At 38.6% G+C, this 24,018-nt stretch overlaps 1 protein-coding gene across 15 annotated transcripts in view; it reads left to right on the forward strand.

Annotated features, from left to right (window-relative positions):
• KIAA1217 (KIAA1217 ortholog) overlaps window positions 1-24,018 on the forward strand; it is a 177,640-nt gene that overhangs the window by 92,833 nt on the left and 60,789 nt on the right. For 14 of the 15 annotated variants that reach the window (XM_041408966.1, XM_041408955.1, XM_041408952.1 and 11 more), the window contains 2 exons: window positions 6,335-6,533; window positions 11,178-11,271. In XM_041408966.1, the coding sequence (XP_041264900.1) occupies window positions 6,335-6,533; window positions 11,178-11,271 (293 nt within the window). Of the gene's footprint in view, window positions 1-6,334; window positions 6,534-11,177; window positions 11,272-16,551; window positions 16,850-24,018 lie in introns of those variants that run through there. The other variant, XM_041408965.1, reaches the window with a different exon arrangement.

The following is a 24,018-nucleotide window of genomic DNA, read 5'->3' on the forward strand; positions in this document are numbered from 1 at the left end:
ACATAAATATAAGTAAGAAACAAGGATGCTTTTTCTCACTTTTGCTTGTTACCATTGCTGCTGACTTCAGCATGAGGGAATGTCCAGACAGAGACAGTGACTTATGGTGGCAGATCAAGCTAAAGCAGCATGAAAAGACAAAGATGGCCCATCTTTTCAAAAAGATATGGTTAATTGATGGTTAGGGGTAAAGAGTGGAACTAATCTAATGGCATTTTCCCCATTTTAGTTATACCATGCTTTGCACCTTATATTTCAGGGAGGTCCAGAGCTCCCAATACATCCAGGTTTTGATTGCTGCAGTCTAACTAGCTTTACTGTTACTAGAAATTTTCAGATTCGACACAGAATTTCCAGAGGATACACACAAAAGCTGTGTTGGAAGAGAGTAGGGTGCCTTCTTCATGCCAATGGTTTTTGGTTCTGTGGAAGGGTTTCAGTGCTACAGTGCCCAAGCATCCTACACCAGCCAAATACAGATTTTATCATCAGTTAATACTTCTCTTCAGCTAGATTAAGGTATTGCCAAATGCCAGTAAGATATTTCAATGCAGAAATTTGTAAAGACATCTTGCCTATAGAGAGGGAGTCCTGTAGCTTCACAGAAAAGAAACTCATTAACTCAAATGTAATCTTTAACTGTATTTTATTTCATTAAACTGAGGAGTTATTTAACTTTCTGCCTCAGATTTTTCTTCTTTGTTATAAGACAATTGTGTGAGAAATTGTATTTCTCTATTTAAAATCCATCATTTGAGAGAATTAGCAGATACTTGTAAAGGTTACAGAAGAGGACACAATCTTGTTTGTTTACTTATTCTTGTTTTATCAGGTATTTAACTTTCCTCTCTTAAATAACGTATTTCTAAAGGTAATTTTTGTTCTTTAAACAAAAGGTAATGGTGATTAAAGTTCTCTTAAGCATGTAAGCTGCCCTGCATGGAGATCATTGTTAGCAATATAACCATGATATCGTGGTGCTTAGTCAGGGTTAGGTCAGCACCGTGTATGTGATGGAGGTGCTGAGGGATGTGAGCTGGGTGGTTTCCTGGCACCTGCATGACATTAGCTCTTGCCATAAGGAGTAAAACTGGTAAACCTTTACCAGTTGTGATTCAGGAGTTGTGGTCTTATCAGTATTGGTTCTGTGCCAGCCCTGCTGTGGTTATGCAGATCCGTGCTCTAAAGCCAGCCAAGACCCCGCGTGCTCAGGTGGGATTCACCATCACTCTGTGAGGCATGTCCTCAGCTCCCAGGCGGGTTTTGCAGCTCAGCAGCACTGTTTGAGCTGAAGGCCTGTCTGTGAACGTGGTGTGTGTGCCTGAGCTCAGAGCTGTGCTGGCTGAAGGCACAGGGAGGCTGCTCTGGGCATCCCAACCCAGCACGGATGGGCTCAGCCACCCGAGTCAGGGTAACTCTGCATCTGTCATCACACTGTGTTATGTTTCATGTAGATCATCCCTGAGAGAAATGATTAAATAATTTGCACATCCTGCCACTGACCATTGATAAAGAGGGAGCAGAAAATACTGTGTTTTGAAAGAGCTCTGTATGTAGGGAAGGAAAGGGCAGTCATGCGGTGTGTTCACGGGATCATCATCAGATCTGGGTTTGATACTTGTAAACCTTTCTTTGAACATGTTCTTTTGCCTCTTGGGTGTTTAATTTCCCTTCTCTAAAGCATACCTCTTTGTTGACAGGAATGTTGTGAAGCAATTTGTTACCAGGCTGATATTACTGAGGCCTACATGCAAATGTTTTCTGCTGTGGCCTGTGTTTAAGTCTGTGGTCTGTTGCTTGTAGGTGAAGAGCGATCAAAAATTCCGGAGGTATTTCTGCAGCTAAGTTATACTACATAACAAAGAGGATGGCTGAACATTCTGGTTTGTGTTGTAGCTATAGGACAGTGCAGGGCTGGCAGTGTCTCAGAGCTCTTGGAAGTGGGAGCCACAGCATTGTCTGATGTGCACTTTCAGAACTGTTGCGTGGCATTGTTACCTTGTTCACAGTCATCTTCATACATGTCGTCCTGGAGCAGCAGGGAATTTCATAGTCCTCTTTGATTTGTGACATATAAAAATGGGCACAATCTTCGTGTTTCAGGTAAATCCATTGTAACAGAAGCATAAGTAAGTGCAAGAGGGACTTGAGGGAACATGGAGACAGGAGCATCCCTTGTGTTTAATTATCTTCCTGCAGCTTTACTGACGTATGTTCTGTGCCCTAACAAAAACCATGTCTAAGTTATATTCTATTTCTTCCTGCTTTATTCTCCATGGGAGTGGTTTTTTTTAGCTGAAGGTAAAACACCTCAGAGCTCCAGCAACTTACATGAAGTGGAACCTCTGGGTATTGTTGGTGCTCAGAATTTCACCTGGGCAATGTGTGGAAGAAAAATATTGTGAATGATTTTAACTAATGGATTTTGAGTCTCTTTGTTTTGTCATGCTCTAAAAGGATTTTTAGAAGTGAGCAGTTAGTTCTGTCAAATAGGAAATGCCCTCAAGCATTGTTGTACCATGATGTGCATCAGACAACTCAAGAGGAAAGGCGGTAGGGTTTTTTAAGGGCATGTGATTTAAAAAAAAAAAAAAAAAAAAAAAAAAAAGAATTTATTATGCCTTTGAAAACATCTTTTTTCTCTCAAGTGAGATTGGGGCCAAAGCATTTCTCCAAGTTGTATGTTTAAGGTGTCTGTTTTAAGGCATAATATGCATATTTGCTTTGAAAATTCAGGACTCAAGGACAACTGTGATTTTGCTTTGGATCAGTATTTTGTGGGAGCATTGAAGCACAGGCAGAATCAAGACTGTTCTGCAATGATTTTGACTTCTGTGTAAGGAAGATTTTTCAACTCTGCCACTTACTCTGTGTTAATGGTTTCAGTAGCTCAATATTGAGTGTGGTTTTAGTGGTCTGAAATGCAAAACTAGCATTTTTAAATTTGGCGCTAACTTTTAAACTGGGCAGAAAAGTGAGTCACACCCAACTGCAAAGCTGGTATGCAAAGCCTGTCTTTTTAGTCAAAAAAAGATTTTTTTTTTTTGCCACTAAATCCAAGAAAGTTTAAATGCCAAAACATAGAAGGTTCCTTATGTTCTTCATAAGGAAGAAATTTTTCATAACTGAAAGCTATCATCAAAAATGAGTATGTCTTTGAATATCTTGGAACAGTGAAATAAATGCAATCATTAACTGGTTTAATTTTTTACAAATGTAGTTAGTTTCTGAATCCTGAAGAATGTTTAGCTGCATAGAATATTTGAGCACTAAAAAGACAATTTTACCTAGAAACATAAAGACATAAATGATGAACATAAAAAAATAAATGATGTCTCAAATTATAATTAAAAAAAGAGAAAAATGGTTTAATAGCTCATTAAATATCGGCATTAGAAATAAAGGTAATAAGAAAACTCCTCTCAGTCTTTGAAAGAAAACTAGTGTAATTTCAGTCTGAAAAAGTTTTTCCAGGCAAAGGAAAATGGAAATTTGTAGTAGAATTCTTATGGGGTTTGAGTGCAGTATTAATGAAGAAAGAAGTATCAGCTCTTGATAATAATACGAAGATTAAGTTAACAGCTCTATTTTATAAAAGCATCCTAATATTAAATAATAGTTAGGTGATGCTGAGTAGTCTGTTTAGTATTCAGGAAAGTTAACATCTTCCTTCTTTAAGTGCAAGCAAAATTACCCACTGATTGTAGGAACATCTGACTGTTTCTGCTCATTCGTAGCAATTACAGAAAACATAGGATTAATATTAAAAAAATATTAAAGACTAAGGGGAAACAGGGCTCATCTTAGCTTGGAATGCCTTCTTTTCTTTTCATTAATTGCCTTTGTATTCTAGGACCTCACCTTTCCCCATTGCTTTTGCTCCGTGTTTGTATCTCAGCACCATAAAGTGCCCATCCTGTTGCTGATTTTCAAGTGTGACTCACTGACTTGCCATCTAAATTTTTGTGATTTGCTGAGATTTCCTGATGACTGATGGCAACTGCACTGAGCGTCAATCCTCCTGATTGCTCATGGGAAAACAACTTCACAGTGCATCTGCACTGCAGCTGCTGGGGTGAATTCAGGTTGTGTAAAATGCTCTGCCAGGCTTTAGCCCACCTGTGTTAATTATTGGTCGATGCAAAGGCCTGGCAGCACAAAATCTTCCCAGACTGGACAGAATCCAGTAGGGGTCACAAGGATTCTTAACTTCGTTGGAGCCTCTTTGCTCTGACAGGTTGAGAGAGCTGGGACTATTCGGCCTGCAGAAGAGAAGGCTCAAGGGCAGTAATGTCATCAATGTACAAAAGAACCTGAAGGGAGGGGGCAAAGAAGTGTTGAGATGAACTCTCTGTGTGTGGAGACACAAGGCTTGACTCTATTTCAGAAGGCTGATTTATTATGTTATATATTATACTAAAATGTTACATTAAAACTATACTAAAAGAATAGAGAGAAAAGAAAGCTTAGAAGGTTACAAAGAACAAGAATAGATTAGAATGCATAACAAAATCCTGTGACTGCTCACAGCCTTGGCACAGGTGGCTGTGATTGGTCATCAAGTGAAAACAATCTACATGAACCAATGGAAGATGCACCTGTTGCATTCCACAGCAGCAGATAGTTATTGTTTACATTTCTCTCCTGAGGTTCTCAGCTCCTCAGGAGGGGAAAAATCCTAGGAAAGGATTTTTCATAAAATGTCATAGCTACAAAGAAGAACCATGCTCTCTTCATTCATGCCCAGTGACAAGGCCAAAGAAAATAATCACCAAATGAAACACGAGATTTCCCCTAATGTCAGGAAACCCTTCTTCACTGTGAGATTGACCAAGCACTGACACAAGTTTCCCAAAAAGGCTGTGGAGTCTCTGTCCTAGAAGATACACAAAAACTGTGTGGACACTGTCCTGCACAAGTGGCTGTAGCTGTCCCTGTTTGAATGGAGTAGGAGTGGACCAGATGACCTCCAGAGGCTCCTTTCAACCTCAGCCATTCTGTGATTCTGTGATCTGCCATCTTTTTACGCCACTGTGGATGCTACAATTGCTCCATCTTGTACAGACAGCAAGACAGTAAAGGGACAATGCAGTGTTGTACAGAGACATCTAAGATGGCTCAGAAACAGCACAGTGCACTCAACTGGGCTTACCAGTCCCCATCTCCTTGTATCCAAAGTAGTTCAGCTGAACACTTGCTTCTGAATCTTCCCCCTAGTGCTGTACATCCCAGGAAATTGCTTGGTTTAGTTGCAGTTCTGTGGCAGCTTGTTTGCTGCTGTGCAGGTCCTAATAAACCTTCCCACACTGGAGATGCTCATGAGAAGATCTTTTGGTTTTCTTTAGGAGCTAGACCCAGCATGGTCAGAACTCATCAACACCATCAAGTTCAGACTGATTTCTTCTGTTAATTGAGATGGCTCTTTCTGAGTGCTTTAGTCCTCAGAGGGCTTTGGAGGTCACAGTGGCATGGGACTAGGTGTAGCAATGCTCATGGGCCAAACTCATGCAGTACCAGCCTGGCAGGGCCAACACAGGCATCATGGAAGAGGTACTTTCTACCCCTTCCCTCAGTCCCTGTTCTGTATGATTCATCTTTCTTTCCATTATTGAGTGTATCACAGCCTCCCATTCCCTGAAAATAGCTGTATCAGAAAGGTGTTCTGTCTTGAGTGAATAAGAATGTCCATATTTTGCAATTCTGCATTTAACATTACTTATGTTTCTCCCTGAGCACTAAGCATGATTATTAATAGTTCTGTGAAAGTGAACGGTTCCAAAATTGCTCTTGGTTTTTTGTGGAATACCTCAGTTTTACTCCTGGAAGGAGTTTTCACCTGTGGCTTTATGCTATATAATGCCAGCAAATTGAACTGTGAATATAAAATTCCTTGAGCTAAAATGAAATTTTGGTTTTATTGGTGTGAAGTTATGTATAAGGAAAGCTGAATGCTATAAAAGGATAAATTTCTTCCTCAGCTACTTTTTTTAAAAGTACCTTGTGATTTACCAACAACTTCCACTGCAGAGCCAACTTGGTGTGTTTGAGATTTTCCATTAGGATTTGTAACTTCTGATTTATCTAACTGAAGTAGAATAAGAGGCATCTCAGTACTGGGACTAGCACATTCATCAGGACCAAACCATATAATTGTTCTGTGCTCTATTCCAATAGTCTGTTGAAAAGGAGAATTACATATGTGCTTTATTTTTTAAAGAGGGTGAGCTGGTTTTTCTCTTCATTATGGGCTTAGTCTGTGTTCCACATAGGCTTTGAAACCAGATCATTACTGTGTATTTAAGAATATGTAACTTCCTATTACATTTGCTTGCAGGTGTATTGTATCTTCAGTATGGAGATGAAACAAAGCAGTTGAGGATGCCAAATGAAATCACAAGCACAGACACAATTCGTGCCCTTTTTGTAAGTGCCTTCCCCCAGCAGCTGACAATGAAAATGCTGGAATCACCCAGCGTCGCCATTTACATCAAGGATGAGAGCAGAAATATATACTATGAATTGTGTGATGTGAGGTAAGACATGGAATTTTAGCTCCTGGTTTCATGGGGTTGGGGTTTTTTGTTTTGTTGTGCACTTATAGAACAGAAAGGAATGGGGTTGATAAGTATCTGACAGAGAGTGGCCTGACACATAAAGGCATGTTCAGTGGTATCTCAGTAATCCAGGAGGTCTGGTTTGACAATACCCTTAGCTGTAGGTGTAATATTCATTGCACAAGCCACTGATAAATGGCATGCCTTGTAGAAATATTGGTATAATGTACAAAAGTTCACATATTTAATATGTTTATTGAATTCTGACAGAGACACAATCATTTAAAATATAGAATACAGAATAAACTTTTACAGAAAAGATGGGTTGTTTCTTTGCTGGGAGTGCAAAGCCTGATCTCATGAGCCTGAAGTAACAAACACGAATGTCACTGATGTCCTCTCAACGGTGCCAGTTGAGACATCTAACATAGCCAAAGCTCGGTGGCACTGGTGACCACTGCTGCACCTTCCTGTTATATGTCAGGATGCAGCAGCTGATGCAGTCACTTCACTAATTTAGAGATTGGTCAATACATGGTTCACCTTTCTATCCTTTATTTTGTGGGAGTGCAGCTTCTTAATTAACCAGGTTTCTTCAGTAGAAGTTCCAGGGTCGCAGGGTCTCTAGGAAGTCTCAAATTATGCATAAATAAAGCTCTCAGGTACACCACAGACATGTTACACTTTATAAATGAACTGTGATAAAAATGGACAGGGATTTGTCCATTTTTTGTGTAAGAAGATGAAGGAGAACACAGAAAAATTGTTTGCTTTCTGCTTGTCTGCCACTAATACAGAAGAATTTTGTGGTGCAAGAGTGTACTGTCCACTGCTGCCTTGTTTTTTTCTGGAGATCCTATGGCTAAGGTGTTCCTCCTTATCATGCTATAGTTAAAAGAGCAAGTTGGAGCTTTTCTAGCCCTTCCCAATCCAATTTCCCAATTCCTGCTCTTAATCTTTGAACAGCACCACACTCTATTTTCTCACCTCTGTCTTGGTTTCCTCAGGCTGTCTGTCCAGTGTCTTGTCATTAGCTAGTCTCTTGGATTTCAGTTTATTTTAATCTTACTTGCTTTGCAGACTGCCACACCCCTGTTTGGCCACTGTAATGCCTACATGAAGAACCATCTGATTTTTTTTCATCAAACATCATAATCTTTCAACATGTACCCAAGTTTCTTATACATCAAACAGTTTATTCACAAGATCAGATCAACTGATTGGCTCATGATAGGGGTTACTACACCTCTGTTGCCAAGTGCATTATTTCCAACCATCATCTAGTCCATTGGCTCCTTCTCTCTCCCTTTATCCCTCTATCTTCCCTTGAGTTTCAGACTAACAGTTTATGACTTCATGCCCTTGAGAATGCGGTTGTTGATTATCCTGATGCCACTCCACCTTTTTTCCCTTGCTCCCATTGCAGGCGTCACTCTGCCAGCCTCAGGTCTGGCTCGACCCCAACATCTGCTTCCTCTGTTCCTATGCCTGTATTGTTGAGCATTTCTAGAGGAAATCCCACAACCCAGCTGACTTCCTTCATAACAAAATTCCCTCCTTCAGTTCTGCCAGCCTTCTCACTTAGGAAACCTCAGCAATTCAAGGTTAATTCCAGGTTAATGGAGTCCATAACATGCATTTTCACCATCTTTGAATAATTTCCACAACCATTTCTCCATTTCCGTTCCTTACTCTTCACAAGATCTTGTCAGTGTCTCCTCTCAGAGAACAGATGAAATTAATCTTCCTTTTTCTCTCCTTTGTTGGCCTTGTCTTCCTTCAATCCTCTTCTTTCTTTCCCTTAAACAGAGGGCTTTCAGTCAGGTCTTTAAGCTCTCCATCTCCCTCAGAGTCTGCTCCCTGTTCTTCTGTGCCTCGCATTAGGCCATCATACTCCTTCCCCTCTTCTTCTTTCTCTCTCTCTTTCTCTCTCTCTTTCTCTCTCTCTCTTTCTCTCTCTCTCTTTCTCTCTCTCTCTTTCTCTCTCTCTCTTTCTCTCTTTCTCTTTCTCTCTCTCTTTCTCTCTTCTCTCTTTCTCTCTCTTCTCTCTTCATCATCTTTGTCGTCTTCTGCTGCTTCTTCGTCATCGTCTTCTTCGTCTTCTTCTTTTAATTTTTTTTCTCAGTGGGTACAAAGCCCTGTCTTTCTATTTAAGTCCAGTCTTTTTCCTAAAGTGGTTCAGGGCTCTGCATCTAACGTGGACTTCAGATTTTCACTCCAGAACATCCCTATTTTACAGCCTTTCATTTCCCATCACACACAGAAAAAACCACTAATGTAATGCTTCAACTTTTTAATAGCAACTGCTGTAATTGGCTTTTCTTGGCAGTTGGCACAGGTAATAGGTAATCTTGCTTGCTCTCACCCATTCAAATGAAGCAACAAAGATCATTTTCCTAGTTTGACAAGCAGACTGTTCTGCATGCATTCATTTTTCACTTGCCCTCTGACTGTATCTTCTCCATCTCATTAAACCACTTGTCTTCATTATGAAGGCTCCTCCAAGCCCACTTCAATGCTACTTTTCATTTCTTGTTGAGTACCAAGTGCCATCTGCTTCCACTTGGTGAATAATGCCAGTTTGAATTCTACATCTTTAATTTTCAAACAAGTGCCCTCCCTCTCTCTCAGGCAGCCCTCTAACATGCTTGAAAGGTGTCGTCCACAGACATCTGCAAACCCACTGCGTTGGTCTCCTTCCCACTCTCTCTGTTGCACTGCCTACTCAGAGCATGCCTGTGGTTCCAGGATTTGTTTACTGCTCCTCTAGCTGGAGAGACTATGATCTTCTGAGTTCTTTTTGTTCTCTTATCTTCCTGCAGCTATTCTATTGTCTTTTGTGACTCCTATTCACCTTGTAAGTTGGTGAAAAGTTGTCCTCCTTGGGTGTTTACACAGCGCACACAGATCAGTGAGGCCTTTGAACATGCCAAGAGCATCTGGGAGCTACAGTAATGCAAATTATAGTAATAATAAACTTACAGTAATACATACCTGTTATCAGTAATGTTTATCATAGAATAGCAACAGGAGGTGAAATACATTCATATCAGAGATCAAATGCCTGGTATTTTGGTGCTTTGCCTTGCAGCAATGTTTTACTTTAAAGTGTCATGTTTCTACAAGAAATATTTATGGAAAATGCCTTTTTAAAAACTCCAGTTGTTTGGGGTACCATCTCATAGCCATCAGACACAAAAGACAGCAGACAAAATGTATTTAAATGAATAATATGCCATTTCTTGAATGGAAGATGAGAGAGCTTGCTTTGTATCGAGAAGAACATAATCCCAAGTCCGAGGCAGACAATGGTAAGTGAGCCTCCCAGTGCAGGTCTCAAAGCCAAAGGGTCACATTTGCAAGATGGAAAACAGTTTATGTTACCATAAATAATTTAAGAACTTGAACTTGCTGCAAGGTAGCTATTTTCCTATGCAGTCTACAAGTAAACACTCATAAATACTAAACTTCTCATCAGCCCTCCAGTTCTTAAACACAAGACACTGATCTGTCTCTCAGGCTGTGGGGCTTCTTTAATAACTGCTTGACATCTACAACAGCAACACAAGTTCTGACTAGCTACCCATTCAAAGCAATCACTGATTGTAATATGACATTGTAAGAAAGAAATTGGACCTGCCCAACAATCCTTCCCTTCATTTTTAAATTATAATCCAGGTGATTAAGATCAGTTCACTAGACTTGTAGTTGCACCTGGAGGAAAGGAATTCAGTCACATGTGTAAGTAAATTCTCTAGAGATCACCTACAGGGAAATGAAAGGAATCGCAGCTTGGAAAGGATGTAAGTGAGCATAGATTGGAGGTTTTGCTACTGATTAAATGTGAACCAGAAATCAGCAGAGCTCAGGGCAAGTGTCAAAGCCATAAAATTATTGGAAGGTAGGTCTTGAAACAAAATGAAAAACTGTCATCTCTTTCCTAAATGTAGTAGTTAAAAAATTAACTAATCAAAGTGTGGAGTCCTAATAAAACAGAAGTATTCTTATAGCGCTTTTCATCTAAATTATTTCTGTGTAAGCTTTCATCAAAATTTTTGCTAATTTGTTTCTGCAATACTTTTTCTGTTTAAAAACTTTCTTTCTTATAGATAAAGTTTAGAGGAAGAATTTATCTACAACTGAATTTTCAGCTTTTGTGGATTTTTTCAGCTTTGTGAACAAGCTGATAATTAAAATTTCCTCATTACAGTTAGAAAGACTGCTTTTCTTTTGATATTCTTGCTTCTTAGAATAGCAAAAATTTATGTGGGCTGAGTGCACAATAAAACATGTAAATATTAACTAAAACCTTTTTGAGTGCTGTGTAAATGTTGAAGTTCTATTGTCTTCAAAGTGTTTTCACTCCATGGCAGGATCTTGAAAGAAACTTAACACTATCTAATTTTTATGGGTGTGGAGTTCTAGTGAAAGAATGATACTTCCCATGGGAAAGAGAATCAAAGTAGGCTTTTGTTTGTTCGTGTGCGTCTTAGTTATGGCATCTACACTTTTCTTGTAGATCGACTGCAGACCTACTATGTTTGTCTGTTACCTGAAACTTTCAGGCAACAAAGTAAATAAAACTGCTTTCATCTGTTGTCATTGCTGATTCTTTAATTCCAGGAATATTCAAGACCGATCTTTCCTTAAAGTTTACAACAAAGACCCTGCACATGCATTTAATCACACTTCCAGAGCTGTAAATGGAGATATAAGGGTAAGTACTAATGCTGCATTTATATTCTTTTTTCCTCCAGCTTTTCTGCTAAATGTTTGAACTCTGAAATGTAATATGTACATAGCAATTCAGAAAATTGGGGGTATACGTAAGGCACATATAGAGAAAAGCGAATAAATAATGCTTCTTGTAATGTGTTTTAACTGCTTTTCTTTTTCCACTTATTTGCCCTGGGCATTAACTGTTTTTTTTATCTTGTTTAAATGCAGTAAAGCATGTGAAGCAAAACACAGCTTTTAATTATGTATTTTGCGACAAAGACAGTATTCAGAGTTTTACAGCTTCCTATTCTATGTTTGCAAACCCTTTACAATGAAGCATGGCATAGTGTTAGTACACTCCAGCAAAGTTTCAGCAGGGATTGGTTTCCAGTGGCTAAGCAACTGTACCTCACTTCAAGTCTACTGAAAATCTTTGTAAATTATGATTTTGGATAGGAAATTCTGATAAATACTCACTGTGGTGTCAACGGTTTTGTCTTTTTCTACATTTTCTACCTGCACTGAAAAAGGATGAGTATATTTGTATTTTCAGGTGAATGTTTTGTATTAGGAAACTACAGAGAATGCATTTGGAACATTTGATTTCTCTCTCTCACTGTGTCTGTCTTTTGCTGCACTGTTACCTCCCACCTTGGTGCCAAGAGGGCAGGAGATGCAGCTGTGGGACTCCTCTTCCACCGTGTTACCTGCACCTGGCCTGGCAGTAGAGGGGGGTGGTGGTGAGATTACACAACCTCCTCTCCTCCCCACCCATCCTAGGTCTGTCCACAGGAAACAGTACAACCAAATTAACTCCATGGGGCCAGAAGACAATGCTATTACTGTCCAACCTGCTTTGTGGCTTTTATGTGCATGCCAAAGCTGATTCAACTGTGCAGAAAATTTCCTGTGATTTCCTTAACTGTGCATTTGCTACTTGGCTTCATTATCAATTCTGAGCATGTCTCCCTGCTATATTACTAATATTTGTGTAAGTACTTCTTGTATTTCAACAGTTTAAGGCCACAATATTTTAGAAAGATTGAAATAATTTATTTACAGGCACTATTCTCAACCACCTCTCATTTATGCACTTCAATTATAAAATCGTCATTTGGATAGGTCAGAAGTCTAATTACTTTATTTTTCACACTGCTGCAAACACAACATGAGAAAGGAAATGGATGTGCTTCAAAGGGAAGATGATGTGATAGTTTTTTGTGTATTCTGTAACATCCTGGAATTCTTCAGTTCTAGTTATATTCCTCTGGCAGTAAGTGGATGTATCTGATACATTCATATTCAAAGGCATAACGTACTGTCACTGTGCACTATGACATTAGTGCTTGTAACTGTGGCTTTATAAAATTATCCTTTACTGTTGTTCCATGTGCAGTGAATGTTGAAGGTATATATTGTGGCTTTATTTGTGTGTTCTAGGCCTATTTGAAGGTACTGTTGTAGTTAACTACGTATATTTGAAAGTAAAAATTACTTCTTTGGCCCTCTTCCAGGCATTTGCTGCCTTGCAGAGTTGCACAGGTGCTGCCTCTGTGCAAAAACTGCAATTATTTGAATTCCTTGTTTTAAAACCCTACGTTGTACAATAGATATGCACACTCAGCATCTCCTGATTATAACTAAGTTAGCACCTTTTGCCCATAACTAAAAAATTATGGTGACACAGTGACGACCTTTGCAGAGGTGATGTTTTCATGGCAGAATATTGTGTTTTGCTTTAGAGAAATGCAAAGATGCCATTTTGAAATTCTGTGCATCCAGCAAAAGAGCTATTTTCTCATTTGGCTTTTGCTTTGCATTGGCAGATTTCTTGTCTTTCTGGTCTGAGAGGTGAAGTCAGAGCCAGGCTGTTCATAGGGGCTTTGTGGAGAAACATGCAAAAAGTCTTCCCTTTGATCTATGTGAATTTCTGCACTTCAAAGTTATGAGCATGGAAACAAGTGATTTCTTGAGCTCAGAAATACTGAAACCTGTTTTTCTAAGGATGCGTGTCTTTTGGTTGGATTCTTCCTTATGCAGCAACACTCAGGTCCTAACTGAGGCTTTTCCCAAAGTAATGACACTCTCCAGTGTTCTTCCTCTGGAGTCTAAAAAGCTGGAGCTCACACTACAACTGTTTCTCTCTTTGGCAGAAGTACAGTAGGATCTTTTATCAAATCACTAATTTGGCAAAATTTATAGGGACATTGTATCTTTCCACTCATTGGTTAAATCTGGTAGAAATTTGCCTGGGGATTCACAGGTTGTTAGTTCAGCAGAAGAAAAACCACCAATAGCCATACAGATTATTTATCCCTCTTTCCTTAGCAAACCAGAGTAAAGGAGGCAGAAACATGAGGGTTCTAAGTGAAAAATGTACATTTTATGTACTGCTATTGCAGAGTACCCATAAGATTGTAGAAAAACCTTTGCTTCTTATCTCTCCTTTTATGTTTGCATATCTTTGCATTAGGCAAATTGATGTTCATCAATTTCATATGATGTATGAGTGCTAAATTCACTACAGTGGGAAGGAGGGAGTGTATGCTTGGCATCATGTATAACTTTTTCAAAATACCTACAGAAAAGTAGCTGACTGTCAGACCATTGAAAAACAGTATTTAAAATATAATTAATTAGTCTTTGTAAGTATATTTTTCCATGGTGATACTCAGAGTGTGGTTGTCTCCTGTCATCTGTGAGTTAAAACTTTATTTTCCTGGTGACTGGGAAAGTTTTGCCTTGACAGATTTTTCTACTGTTTGTCTTCTTGTCTCTTTGGAATGTTTATCCCTGGATTTGATGACATTCAGGCTTCTATTCATGTGCTTTATAATAATTTCCATGTAACTGGCCCAAAATAATCTAAGAAAATAGTGTTAGCTGCCAGCTTGAACACCTGTTTTAACTACCAAACAGATGTTAGACCTGTATAAGAATTGGCAGTAATACTTAAGTATTAAGTATTACCCATATGGACAAGAAGACTCAAAATGTCCAAGAAAAATGTGGGATCTGTAACTTTCAGATCTTCTGTTGAACCATTCTTCTTTCATGTCCATTAATTCTAATTTTCCTGCCCTTCTTTGTTTCATGCTTTTTTTTTTCTGAGTGGGTTGTGGCTGAGAAAAGGGAATTGGCTGAGGGTCTAAGCAAGCTCTAAAGGAAAGTTTTTTCTTGAAATCCTTCTGAGTGCCTCACTTGCTTACTGGTATTGGCCCTTTCCATCTCATAGAGCATGGTCTGTTCGGCAGCTCTGCCATGTTAAATGCTGCTAAGCAAGAAATAGCCTCATAGTGCTGTCTCACTGAATATTTGTGCTTGTGCTCTTTCTTTTTTATTTTTCCTTTCTCAAAATGTACTCTGTAAATCTGCAACAGCTGGGTTTTTTGGTTTTTTTTTTGAAAAATATATCTTCACATTGCTGCCTTTCATTCACTTATTGCTTCACCTGAGCTTGTATAATTTATCAGCACTTTCTAGCTGCCTGTGCAATAATACTTTCTTCTGACAAAATACTGTCTTAGGAACAAATGTTTAGATGGTCTGTTTTTCCCCCTGGCATTGTTCTGAATTCCAGTGTAAATGCATGTACACAGCCATGCTGCTCTGTGCCCTTGGAATTGCCATTTGTGATTTGCACGGGTTGGAAGGGAAGGGCCAGGCTGGCGCTCACTCAGCCATGGTGCATAGGCTGAATGCCAGGACATGGCTGTAAGGAACTGGCTGTGGGGTTTTACATGGTGCTGAGGGAATGGACACAGCTCCTTCCATCCTGGGCTTTTGAGCTGAAGTGATTCCCCCACTGAATGTGCACAGAATATTTTCTGTCCTCATTCTCTACACCCTCCTCTTCTGGTGTGGCTAAAGGCTAAAGAAACTGAAGTTACAACCTCCCCCTCTGTTATAGAAACTAGTCAGTATTTCTGGTGGCACAGCTGGAAACTAATAATGTTGGCTTATGCAGTGGTTGGTTTTGGGCTTCACCTACCAGCCAATTTTGAGAACTGGGAGGGAGATTTTTCTTCATAAAAACTAGTGGCTGTTTTACTTGGCAGTCTTCTTCTTCCCATCCACCTGCCCTAAAGTCTGTGAGGTGCACTTTATTTTGAATTGTCCTAGACCTACCATAGTTTTACTTAATTGTCTGACTTGCATAAGATCTCTGCTGGGTGAGGTTAGAATATCCAAAGAATGCTTATTGTGGTGGTTGTTGTATTGAGGTATGCTTTGAGGTGTTTTGGAATTTTTTTTTGTGACTGTTTCTCCAAGAAAGAACAATTAGGGCAAGTTGAGTCAGAGCTGAGCTGGGGCCGTGCAGAGTACCTGGAAATTCCACATTTTGTGGGAGTTAGAGTGGCAAAAAGATGATAATGTTCCGGACAGCAGTAGGGGTTTTGGCTGCCAGGGTGAGAGGAGTTAAAATGAGTTGTATAGGAAAATGAGACAGACATTTGTTAAGTTGTGTAAACTTGTGCTAAATAGCTTTTATTATTGAAATTGCACACCTCCAACTTCTCATTTTTCCCCTGAAAGTGACTGGTTAGCAGGCTGCCAGCATTTTAACTCTCTAGAACTAGATGCAATGTGTGAATTTAAAAATACCCTACAAGTACTAGAAACCCTCAAACAACTGCCCAAGAATTTAAGGTTTCCAAGGAGGCTAAATTTCAGTGCTGCTTTGCAGAAAAGATAGAGAAATAAAAAAAAGTAGAATAATTCTTCTGTGTTCTTAAGGTACCTGTAAACGTACATCCAGCATCTTTAACTTATTTTCATTGGATAGCTTATGATCTTAACATTAATAAACATAAAGTTGCAAACAATGCCACAGTTATATCTTACATTGTATATTACAGCTAAAAAAAAAAAGAGCTCTTTGCATTACATGGAGGTATTTAGAACAAAAGTATTTTTTGGAAAATAATTCAAGCAATAAATTGGGTGAATGCATTTTAGTGCTAGGATGCCTATAGGACAGTATTTATATAACTTGCTTTGTGTTTACCTTTCTGATCCTATTACTTTAAAAGTTTGTCTCCTTTGGGGAAAAAAGGAAAAAAAAAAACCAAAATGAAAGGCAATTGCTAATACCTCTATTATCTGATAGAGACCTTCCAAATGATACAAATGTCATCTCTCCTGCTGTTTTGCTGTCTGCTTTTTCTAATGCTCTTTTTGTCACTGAGAGGTTATGACAACATAAGCCATATTGTATTTATAAACATCACGTGTTTCCTTGATATGACTTGCGGTGTCTGCCAAACAGAACACATGGAAGAAACATTTCTCATTAGCTCAGCATTGGTTTTGGTTATGCTGATTTCCGGGACAGGAAAAATGCCTTCCTTACTCAGATTTAACTTTCATACAGTGGAAAGAAAGCCTCTGAGTGTCCATGAAATCTCTTGAGCAGAGACGCTGCAGCTCTTTTAGGCCACATACTTTGTCTGACGAAAAGAGAAAAAGCAGTTTATTTTAAAGAGCAGACTTAATGGCACATATTGCTGAAACTAATTCTGAATTTAAATACCTGCCAAAGCCATCTAGAAACAGAACTCACCAAGAGATGTAAGGTAAGATGATGCTCATAAATAATGAAGGATATATAATCCCTTTTTTCTTTTCCTTTTTCTTTTTTATTTTTCCAGACTAAAATGTATTTTCAGATTAACTGGGAATTTCAGTCAGAACAATGAAAACTGCTTCTTCTTCCTTCATCTGTGTGAGAAAATAAATATTTAATTGTTCTTTAAACCACCAACCTCTACTCTTAGATTTTATGTCTGTTTTCAAACCTACGTATTGGACATGAACAGTTATTTTCCTACTTGCTGTTACAAATCTTGCTGGGATCTGAAAAAAATTTATAAAAGAAGTCTCTGATGTTCTGGATTTTCTTTTTACTGATATGGATTTTACTACTTTTGCTTTGAGTGGGTTTTCAGTAGTTACCAATTATTTATGCAACTACACACCTGCAGATACTGAGGAGTACCTGCATCAAATGTGATGAAAGATTGTAAATGTACCTGTTCTCTTTCATTCATGTGTCCTTTGATACACAATACCTACTGCTGTGCAATGCCTAAAATTAGGGAGAAAAAGGATAGAATTATAAGGAAAAAATTATTATTATTTTTTTATCTGCACATAAAGCAGTATATTAATCTCAAATGTTTTCTAGCCCAAAGCTGTTTTGTTTAAAGATACAGATCCTGTGTAACAGTTGGATGGATACTCCACTGTGGCTTTTTTAATATGATGGCTTTATGCTTTGGTGTATTTTATTTATTTCACAAACATGAGGAATAGTATTATATGTATGTATAGGGAATATATATGTATGCATAAGGAATAGAACCTCATAGATACTAATACTATACCAGTATTTTAAAATACACTTTTTAGTGTTTCTTTAATTTTCAAATAATGAGGATGGATTTTAAGTTTATATGAAATTGCTGTTGAAAGAAGTGTCATGTTCTTGATATGAAACTGCTCAAGGAACACGAGCTTGCCACACCCATGCAATGATCTCCCAGTCAGCCTGAGAGGAGTGTCATATGGTAGATATCACAAACCAGTTACCTGGAAACTTCCAGAGAATGGAATTTTGAGGGGGGAGGGTTCTTTATTTCCCACTAACAGGCCTGTATTCGAGCTGTTCTGCCTCTCATGTTGAGGTTTGCTGAGAGTTTACCTTGCAGCTGATGAAGTTATCCACAGACAACATATTATCTCTTTTGGGTGAAGGTCTTTCTGGCCCTTCATTAAAACTATAAATTTTATCCCTCATACATCTGAGGTTCTCAGGCAGAGATTTTGCTGCCTTCAATAAGAGCTTGCCCTGAATAAAAACATAAGGATTGGATTTGAGTCCATTTTTTATTGTCTACTAGTTTCTGGTTTTATTCTTACTCCACCTCTTTTTACATAACATTTCTTTGTGCCAATTCTTTAGAAGTTTTGCTCTTTTATTTTCCCTCTGCTTTCCTTGCTTTTAGTAGAACAGTTTGCACTAATTTGACTGCTTACTTGAAATTCCTAAATACTTGACAGACTCAGATGTTGCTGAAGCTCCCCAAACACATTGACAGATGGTAAAAAAGCTCATGGCTGTGACCTCCCTTATGAGGAGGGAGGTCCTTCTTTACCTCCTTTGTAAACCAGGTAGCTTATCTGAATTGCAGGAGTCACGAAACTCAAAGTCCAGTCAAGTTTTATGACTTCCAGGTAGCTTTCCAAATGAGCTGTTAATTGACCAGGGTTAAAAATCACTTTTTGAAGGTGAGCATTTTGCTACCACAGTTCCCAGAATCAAGTGAGGTTAGCAACAATATTTTTTCTTCTTCAAAAAAGCCATTCTTTTGTCATGCAGGACCTTAGCTTTTCCAGTAAGTTTTCCACACCACAAATCCAAAATGTGTTAGCTCATGATTGTGTCCTAGATTCTTTGCTTTCCACTGAGTCTTTACTTCAGTATATTATTAGTCATTAGCCTTATGAGTACTAAAGAGAATTAATTCTGTCCCTATCTTCCTTTTAACAAAGAGGAGTAAACCATTACCTGGTGTTTAAGAAAACACAGTTATGCGTCTGAGGATCTTGATTCTTCTCCATGTTGGATTGTACTTTTTCTAATAAGGGCTCTGGAAAACTAATCAGTCTTCTGAAAATATGAGCAGTAAAAATATCTTTCCTTGGATACAGGTTAAGATCTGGGGTTAAAAAAAGCCTCAGCTGGCAAAAGCAAGACAGTTGCAAATATCAGCACGCAATAGGACTCCATGAGAAATGATGTGATGCTGAAATTATTTTTTGTCTGAATATATGTCTTTCTAACATCATTGCAAATTTGAACTCCGTGTGACTAAGTGAAAAGACTGAATGGGTGTGTTGGGTAAAGGCCTAGTCCCTGTATCACTTAATATTTGCTATAGATAGCTTGACCTTTGGGTAAACCAGATTGTTTACTTCAGCCATGCTGACCAATTTGGATATTTTTGGGATAGAAGGAAGTAAAAGGAAAACAAAATTTAGGATTCAAACAGGGTAGAAAGAAGTTTGTGATCTAAGACTCTTAGTTGATGCACTGATAGCACTTCTGTCATTTCAAAAGACATAAAACTGCAAATGCTGTTTGATCTTATGGCTATGAGCTGTGGTATGACTTGGACACTTGCATTGCAAAATCCAGTTGAATGTTAGATTTTTCATGACCATGTCTCCTGCCAATAGTGCTGACTCCAAAGCTCAGCACAGCAACTTATTTTTTCTGATTTTCTGTGTCCTTATATTGGAAGAAACAGGTGTGTAAACATGCTGCCTATGTCTTTTTACTCTCAGAACGGTTTTGTAATATTTCTGTATTATTTACATTCTAACCCATTTCCTATATCTGTAATAGAAATTGTATTTTGACTCAGTTGTTTGGTAATGTGAGTCCAAGGGTTATACTTTCTTTATGTTTATTTAACTCTATCAACTTGTCCAGTTGTAGTTGTCTTCAGTGCAATGAGAAGAGATACAAATATGGAACAAAAATAAGAGCTGAGTTAGTACAGGGAGTCAGAAAGCCATGCATTTATTTTGATTTATGAGTGCAGTTACTAAAAGTATTTTTCTTTTAAATAGCAGAAATCTGATCTACAGCATATTTAAACCAAATAAAAATGCTGATCTGTACCAGAACTGTACATCTTTGAAACTATTCCTTTTTTGGAAAAAAAAAAGAGATGACCCCATCAGTTTTGTGGTGCCCTAAGGAAATGCTGAAGTAGGGATTGGTCTGAAGGGTTTGGCTCCCTTCATTGGTGGTGGTTGTCTATGTTATGTACAGGGTGTCCTTCATCTCTTCAAAGAGAATGGGGAGGGAGGAGGAAATGCTTTCTGCATTTTCATGAATTACATGACTGTTTGTTCTCAGAAAATTCTACCATAAAAAGCATTAGTGGAAAATCTGAAGAAATGAGCAGTTGGTTTGAAAGCAAAGGCAACAATTGGTTTGAATGCAGCACTGGTTATGAGGGTTGTCATAATGTTAACTTTAGAAAAATAGATCAGTAACAGCTTTTTTACATTCTATCCAAACAATCTGAATATCTTATGGGATGGGTGGGCCATGCTATACTGATGAGATAAATGTGGATATTGGCAAACCAGTGATGTAATTATGTAAATCCAACCTTTTTAGGATTGAAATGTGTTATGTTTTAGTGTGTTTATATTTTTGTCATTTGTGATAACACCCTGAAAAATCTTGGCTGAAATGCCAAGAGGTTTCTTAGTGCATTCACCATTCTGTCTGCATAGCACACAAAGGAAGCATAGGAAAATAAAGCATGAGAAATTTATTAACTTCTCTCTACTTAATTGGATAATCTAAACATTTTTTTTAACTCTCACATTTCATTTGTTCATAGGAAATTAAATACATAAATAGGCAGAAATGAGTGCCTGTTAAGTGATCTGGACATTTGTCTTGCCAATCAGCAGTAAAGGAGTGCAGACTGGTAGAAGGGAGATAGCTCAAATGATGAAATGCTGCTGGGGAAATAAAGTTCCACACAGAGGCACTGTGATTTCAGACAGGCCAGTGCAAAATGTGCTGCATCTCATCCATCTTTTTGCTCACTTTGCCTAAAGTGTGGCTAGACTGGAAGCTCTCATGGGATGGCTCTGGGTCAGGTTCCAAGTGGCCTTCTGCTCCATTCCCTTCCAAGCAGAGTTCAGCCAGTGTGTTGTCAAGGTTTTCTTATTGACACTCAGTCTGTGACAGCAGGTTCAGTACAGGTACAACCAGCCTAGTCCAAATACAGAGCCCATTCCTTGAGCTGTATTTAAGATGAGGTTGTAAGCTCACCATTTTATGGCAAGAAGAATGATACTGCTTTCCTCTTATTTTTTTCTTTGCTTCTTGTTTTACACCTGAAAGAAAGGTGACCTCAATTTTGGAATGGGAAGGGCCATTGAGCATTATGATGGCCAAAGAGCTCTTGATGTGCAGGTGTTCTTGGGGTCATAAGTCTGTGTGGTCAGGGGATTGATAACATGATGGAATTGATAAGGGGAAAAAGTTTTCTGAGAAGTAAGGGCTGCGTGCACATGTGCATGAACATGACATGTCCCATCACTTGTCAGAGCTCGGTGATGGTTCAATCAAACCAGAACTTCTGTTGTCCCCCACTGACAAGCAGACACGTACAGAGGCAGGAGCCAGCTCAGCGTTATCTCTCAGCACGCAGTCCCACTGCATGGAAATCTCAGAGATGCTGCATTAAGGCCTCACTTGCAGAGAGCTGTTGTTTCTTGCACTGTCTGAGGGAGATGAAGCTGTTTGGAACCTTAACTGCACCTTCAGTGCTAATGGCTGAACTGAGTGCTAGGTTTCAAAAGCCATTTATAGCTTTAAAGTACATCTCAATTATCTTTGTTTTGAATATGAGAGTGGATTGCAAAGGCCAGCAATGGTCTTACCTTCTTTGCCCATGTCCTCAAGCATTTGTGGGTCACTGTAGCTGGCATTTACCTGAAGTGCTCTGCTCACTTCTTTCCTAAAAACCACCCTCATGACCACATCTGCCAAAAAACCCATGAAGCCTCAGAATATTAAACAAAATGAAGTAAGTTTATGTTGGATGTTCTTCTTTCTTGTCTCTCTTCTCCTTCCTTTCTTACTCTCTCCCTCTCCCTACCATGCCTACTATGCGAGGCTACAGCATTGTAATAACAAGAACTAATACAAAATATTCTAGCATTGAAGAAAATTTGCATTAGTTCATGTTTTTCCAATTATTCTGGTTTTTTTCCTTCATTGAATTTTTTGTTGACTTTCTTCGTATGCTAATCTCTTTAACTCACCTTTTTGTCATCAATTCCTCTCTTCCCAGCTTGTCTCTTTTTGTTTCCTTTTTTATTTATTATCCCTTTCTTGTTTCCCTAATAATTTTTCAGCACTCCATCTCTAATATTACTCTCTTTTATCTTTCACAAACTCCTATTTACTATCCTTCACACTGTCTCATTCCCTTTTTGTTTTGTCTTTTTCCTTTCTTCTGTACTTTTACACTGAGAATTCCCTATTACCTTTCCACATAATACTTCTTTACCTCCTGTCTCTCTTCCCTGTTTCAGGGAATCACAGAGTCATTTAGGTTGGAAAAGATCTTTAAGGTCATCAGACCAAGTAATGTGTTAAGTGTTAGTAAAATATCTGCAACATATGACTTGCTTCTTTTTATTAATATTTCTGCATTACCTATGAACTAAGAAAGGAACATTTCATGCCACAAACCGTTCTCTGCATTTTAAAAGTTAGAAAGTTTAGGCATAAATAAGTGTACTAGTGGTGGACCGAGGAAGAGGAAAATTAATGTCCTCCCATATTGCTCTGCTGAGAAATAAATAATGTTTATTGTCAGCTTCAGGAGAGAGATGCTTAATTTTTAGTTCAATAAAGCAGAAACCACAGGTCAAGTTGGATTCTCCAAGGCAGATCACAGCAATGTCCATTGCATGGACCAGCAAGCAGCAGACGGAATGAAGCTGTCATTGTCCTTGGTAGTTATGGGATCTCAGCTTTTTTATAAAGAAGGAAAAAAGTAGAATGAGAAACAGAACAGAAAGTGAGCTAAATGAAAAGACATATGGGCAGGCTTACTATAAAGAATTTTTAAAAAAATCTAATCCTTATAAGATCAGTGTAGAAATTGCCACCCACTGCAGTCAGTGGTGAGAGGTTGGGAATGCAAAAGGGCAGCTTGTCCCACCCAGCTCCAGGGGAATGAGCTGACTCTGGAGGATGTCTGGCTGACTTTCTTCTAATGAAACATTAGGTGAGACAAATCCTCAATCCAGAGCAATTAATATTGTTTCTTGACTTTTTGAGAGGTGCTTAATGCATATATGTCTGCGATACATGTTGTGATACTTTCCTATAGCTAGGAAAATGTCCTTGCTTAAATCAGGACAGAAAAAATGGGGAAACATGAGGTTTGAATTACAGGGTAGAGAGACAGACTGCAGACCTGACGTAATAGTTCAGTTTTGCAGAACCTTCTTCATGCAACTCCAGTGAGAGTTGGCTATATTTGCTCTAGTAAACTTTAAAAAAAAATTGAGAGGCTTATAGAGTTTCCAGCAGATGACTTCCCACTTTTGTTTGCCTTTATTTGTTTGCCTTTATTTGTTTGCCTTTTTGAATCCCTAAAAATCAAAAATTTCAGATTATACTGATCTGCCATCACCAAAGATAGCCCAAAAGTTGAATGCTTTTATGCAAAACATATATGCATGTGTGTATACACAATGTTAATACACAGCTTACAAGACAACACTGTTCTCTTGGGAGCTCAGATGCTCGTGTGGTGGTGGACTGGTTCAAAGGCTTTGTGCACAGGTTAGTCCACACTGCAAGCTCCTGCTGTTCTAGTAAGAGTGCTGCTTTGAAGTGCAGCAGTGAAGATGCTATCCCCTTTATAGTGGCGCATTCTAGCCAGTAGTAATGTGCTCTGTGGCGTGAGAGGGCTTTTTGTTTATTTGTTCACATGTATGTTGTAAGGACTAGGGGGGTTGAAATAAGTATAAGAGAATTTTATGGTACTTGTGTTTACTCCAAGGCATATCTGTTTCACTGCATGCCTTTGGAACCAGTAAACAAGAGGGAGTACAAACAATGTGCATGTTTAGGAGAAGATAGTGTGGTCTGCACTCAGTCTCAAATCCAGTATGTGTTAGGCAGCCA

Source organism: Onychostruthus taczanowskii, unplaced genomic scaffold, assembly GCF_017590055.1.
Source record: "Onychostruthus taczanowskii isolate IOZ18803 unplaced genomic scaffold, ASM1759005v1 scaffold3, whole genome shotgun sequence".
Classification (NCBI taxonomy): Eukaryota; Metazoa; Chordata; class Aves; order Passeriformes; family Passeridae; genus Onychostruthus; species Onychostruthus taczanowskii.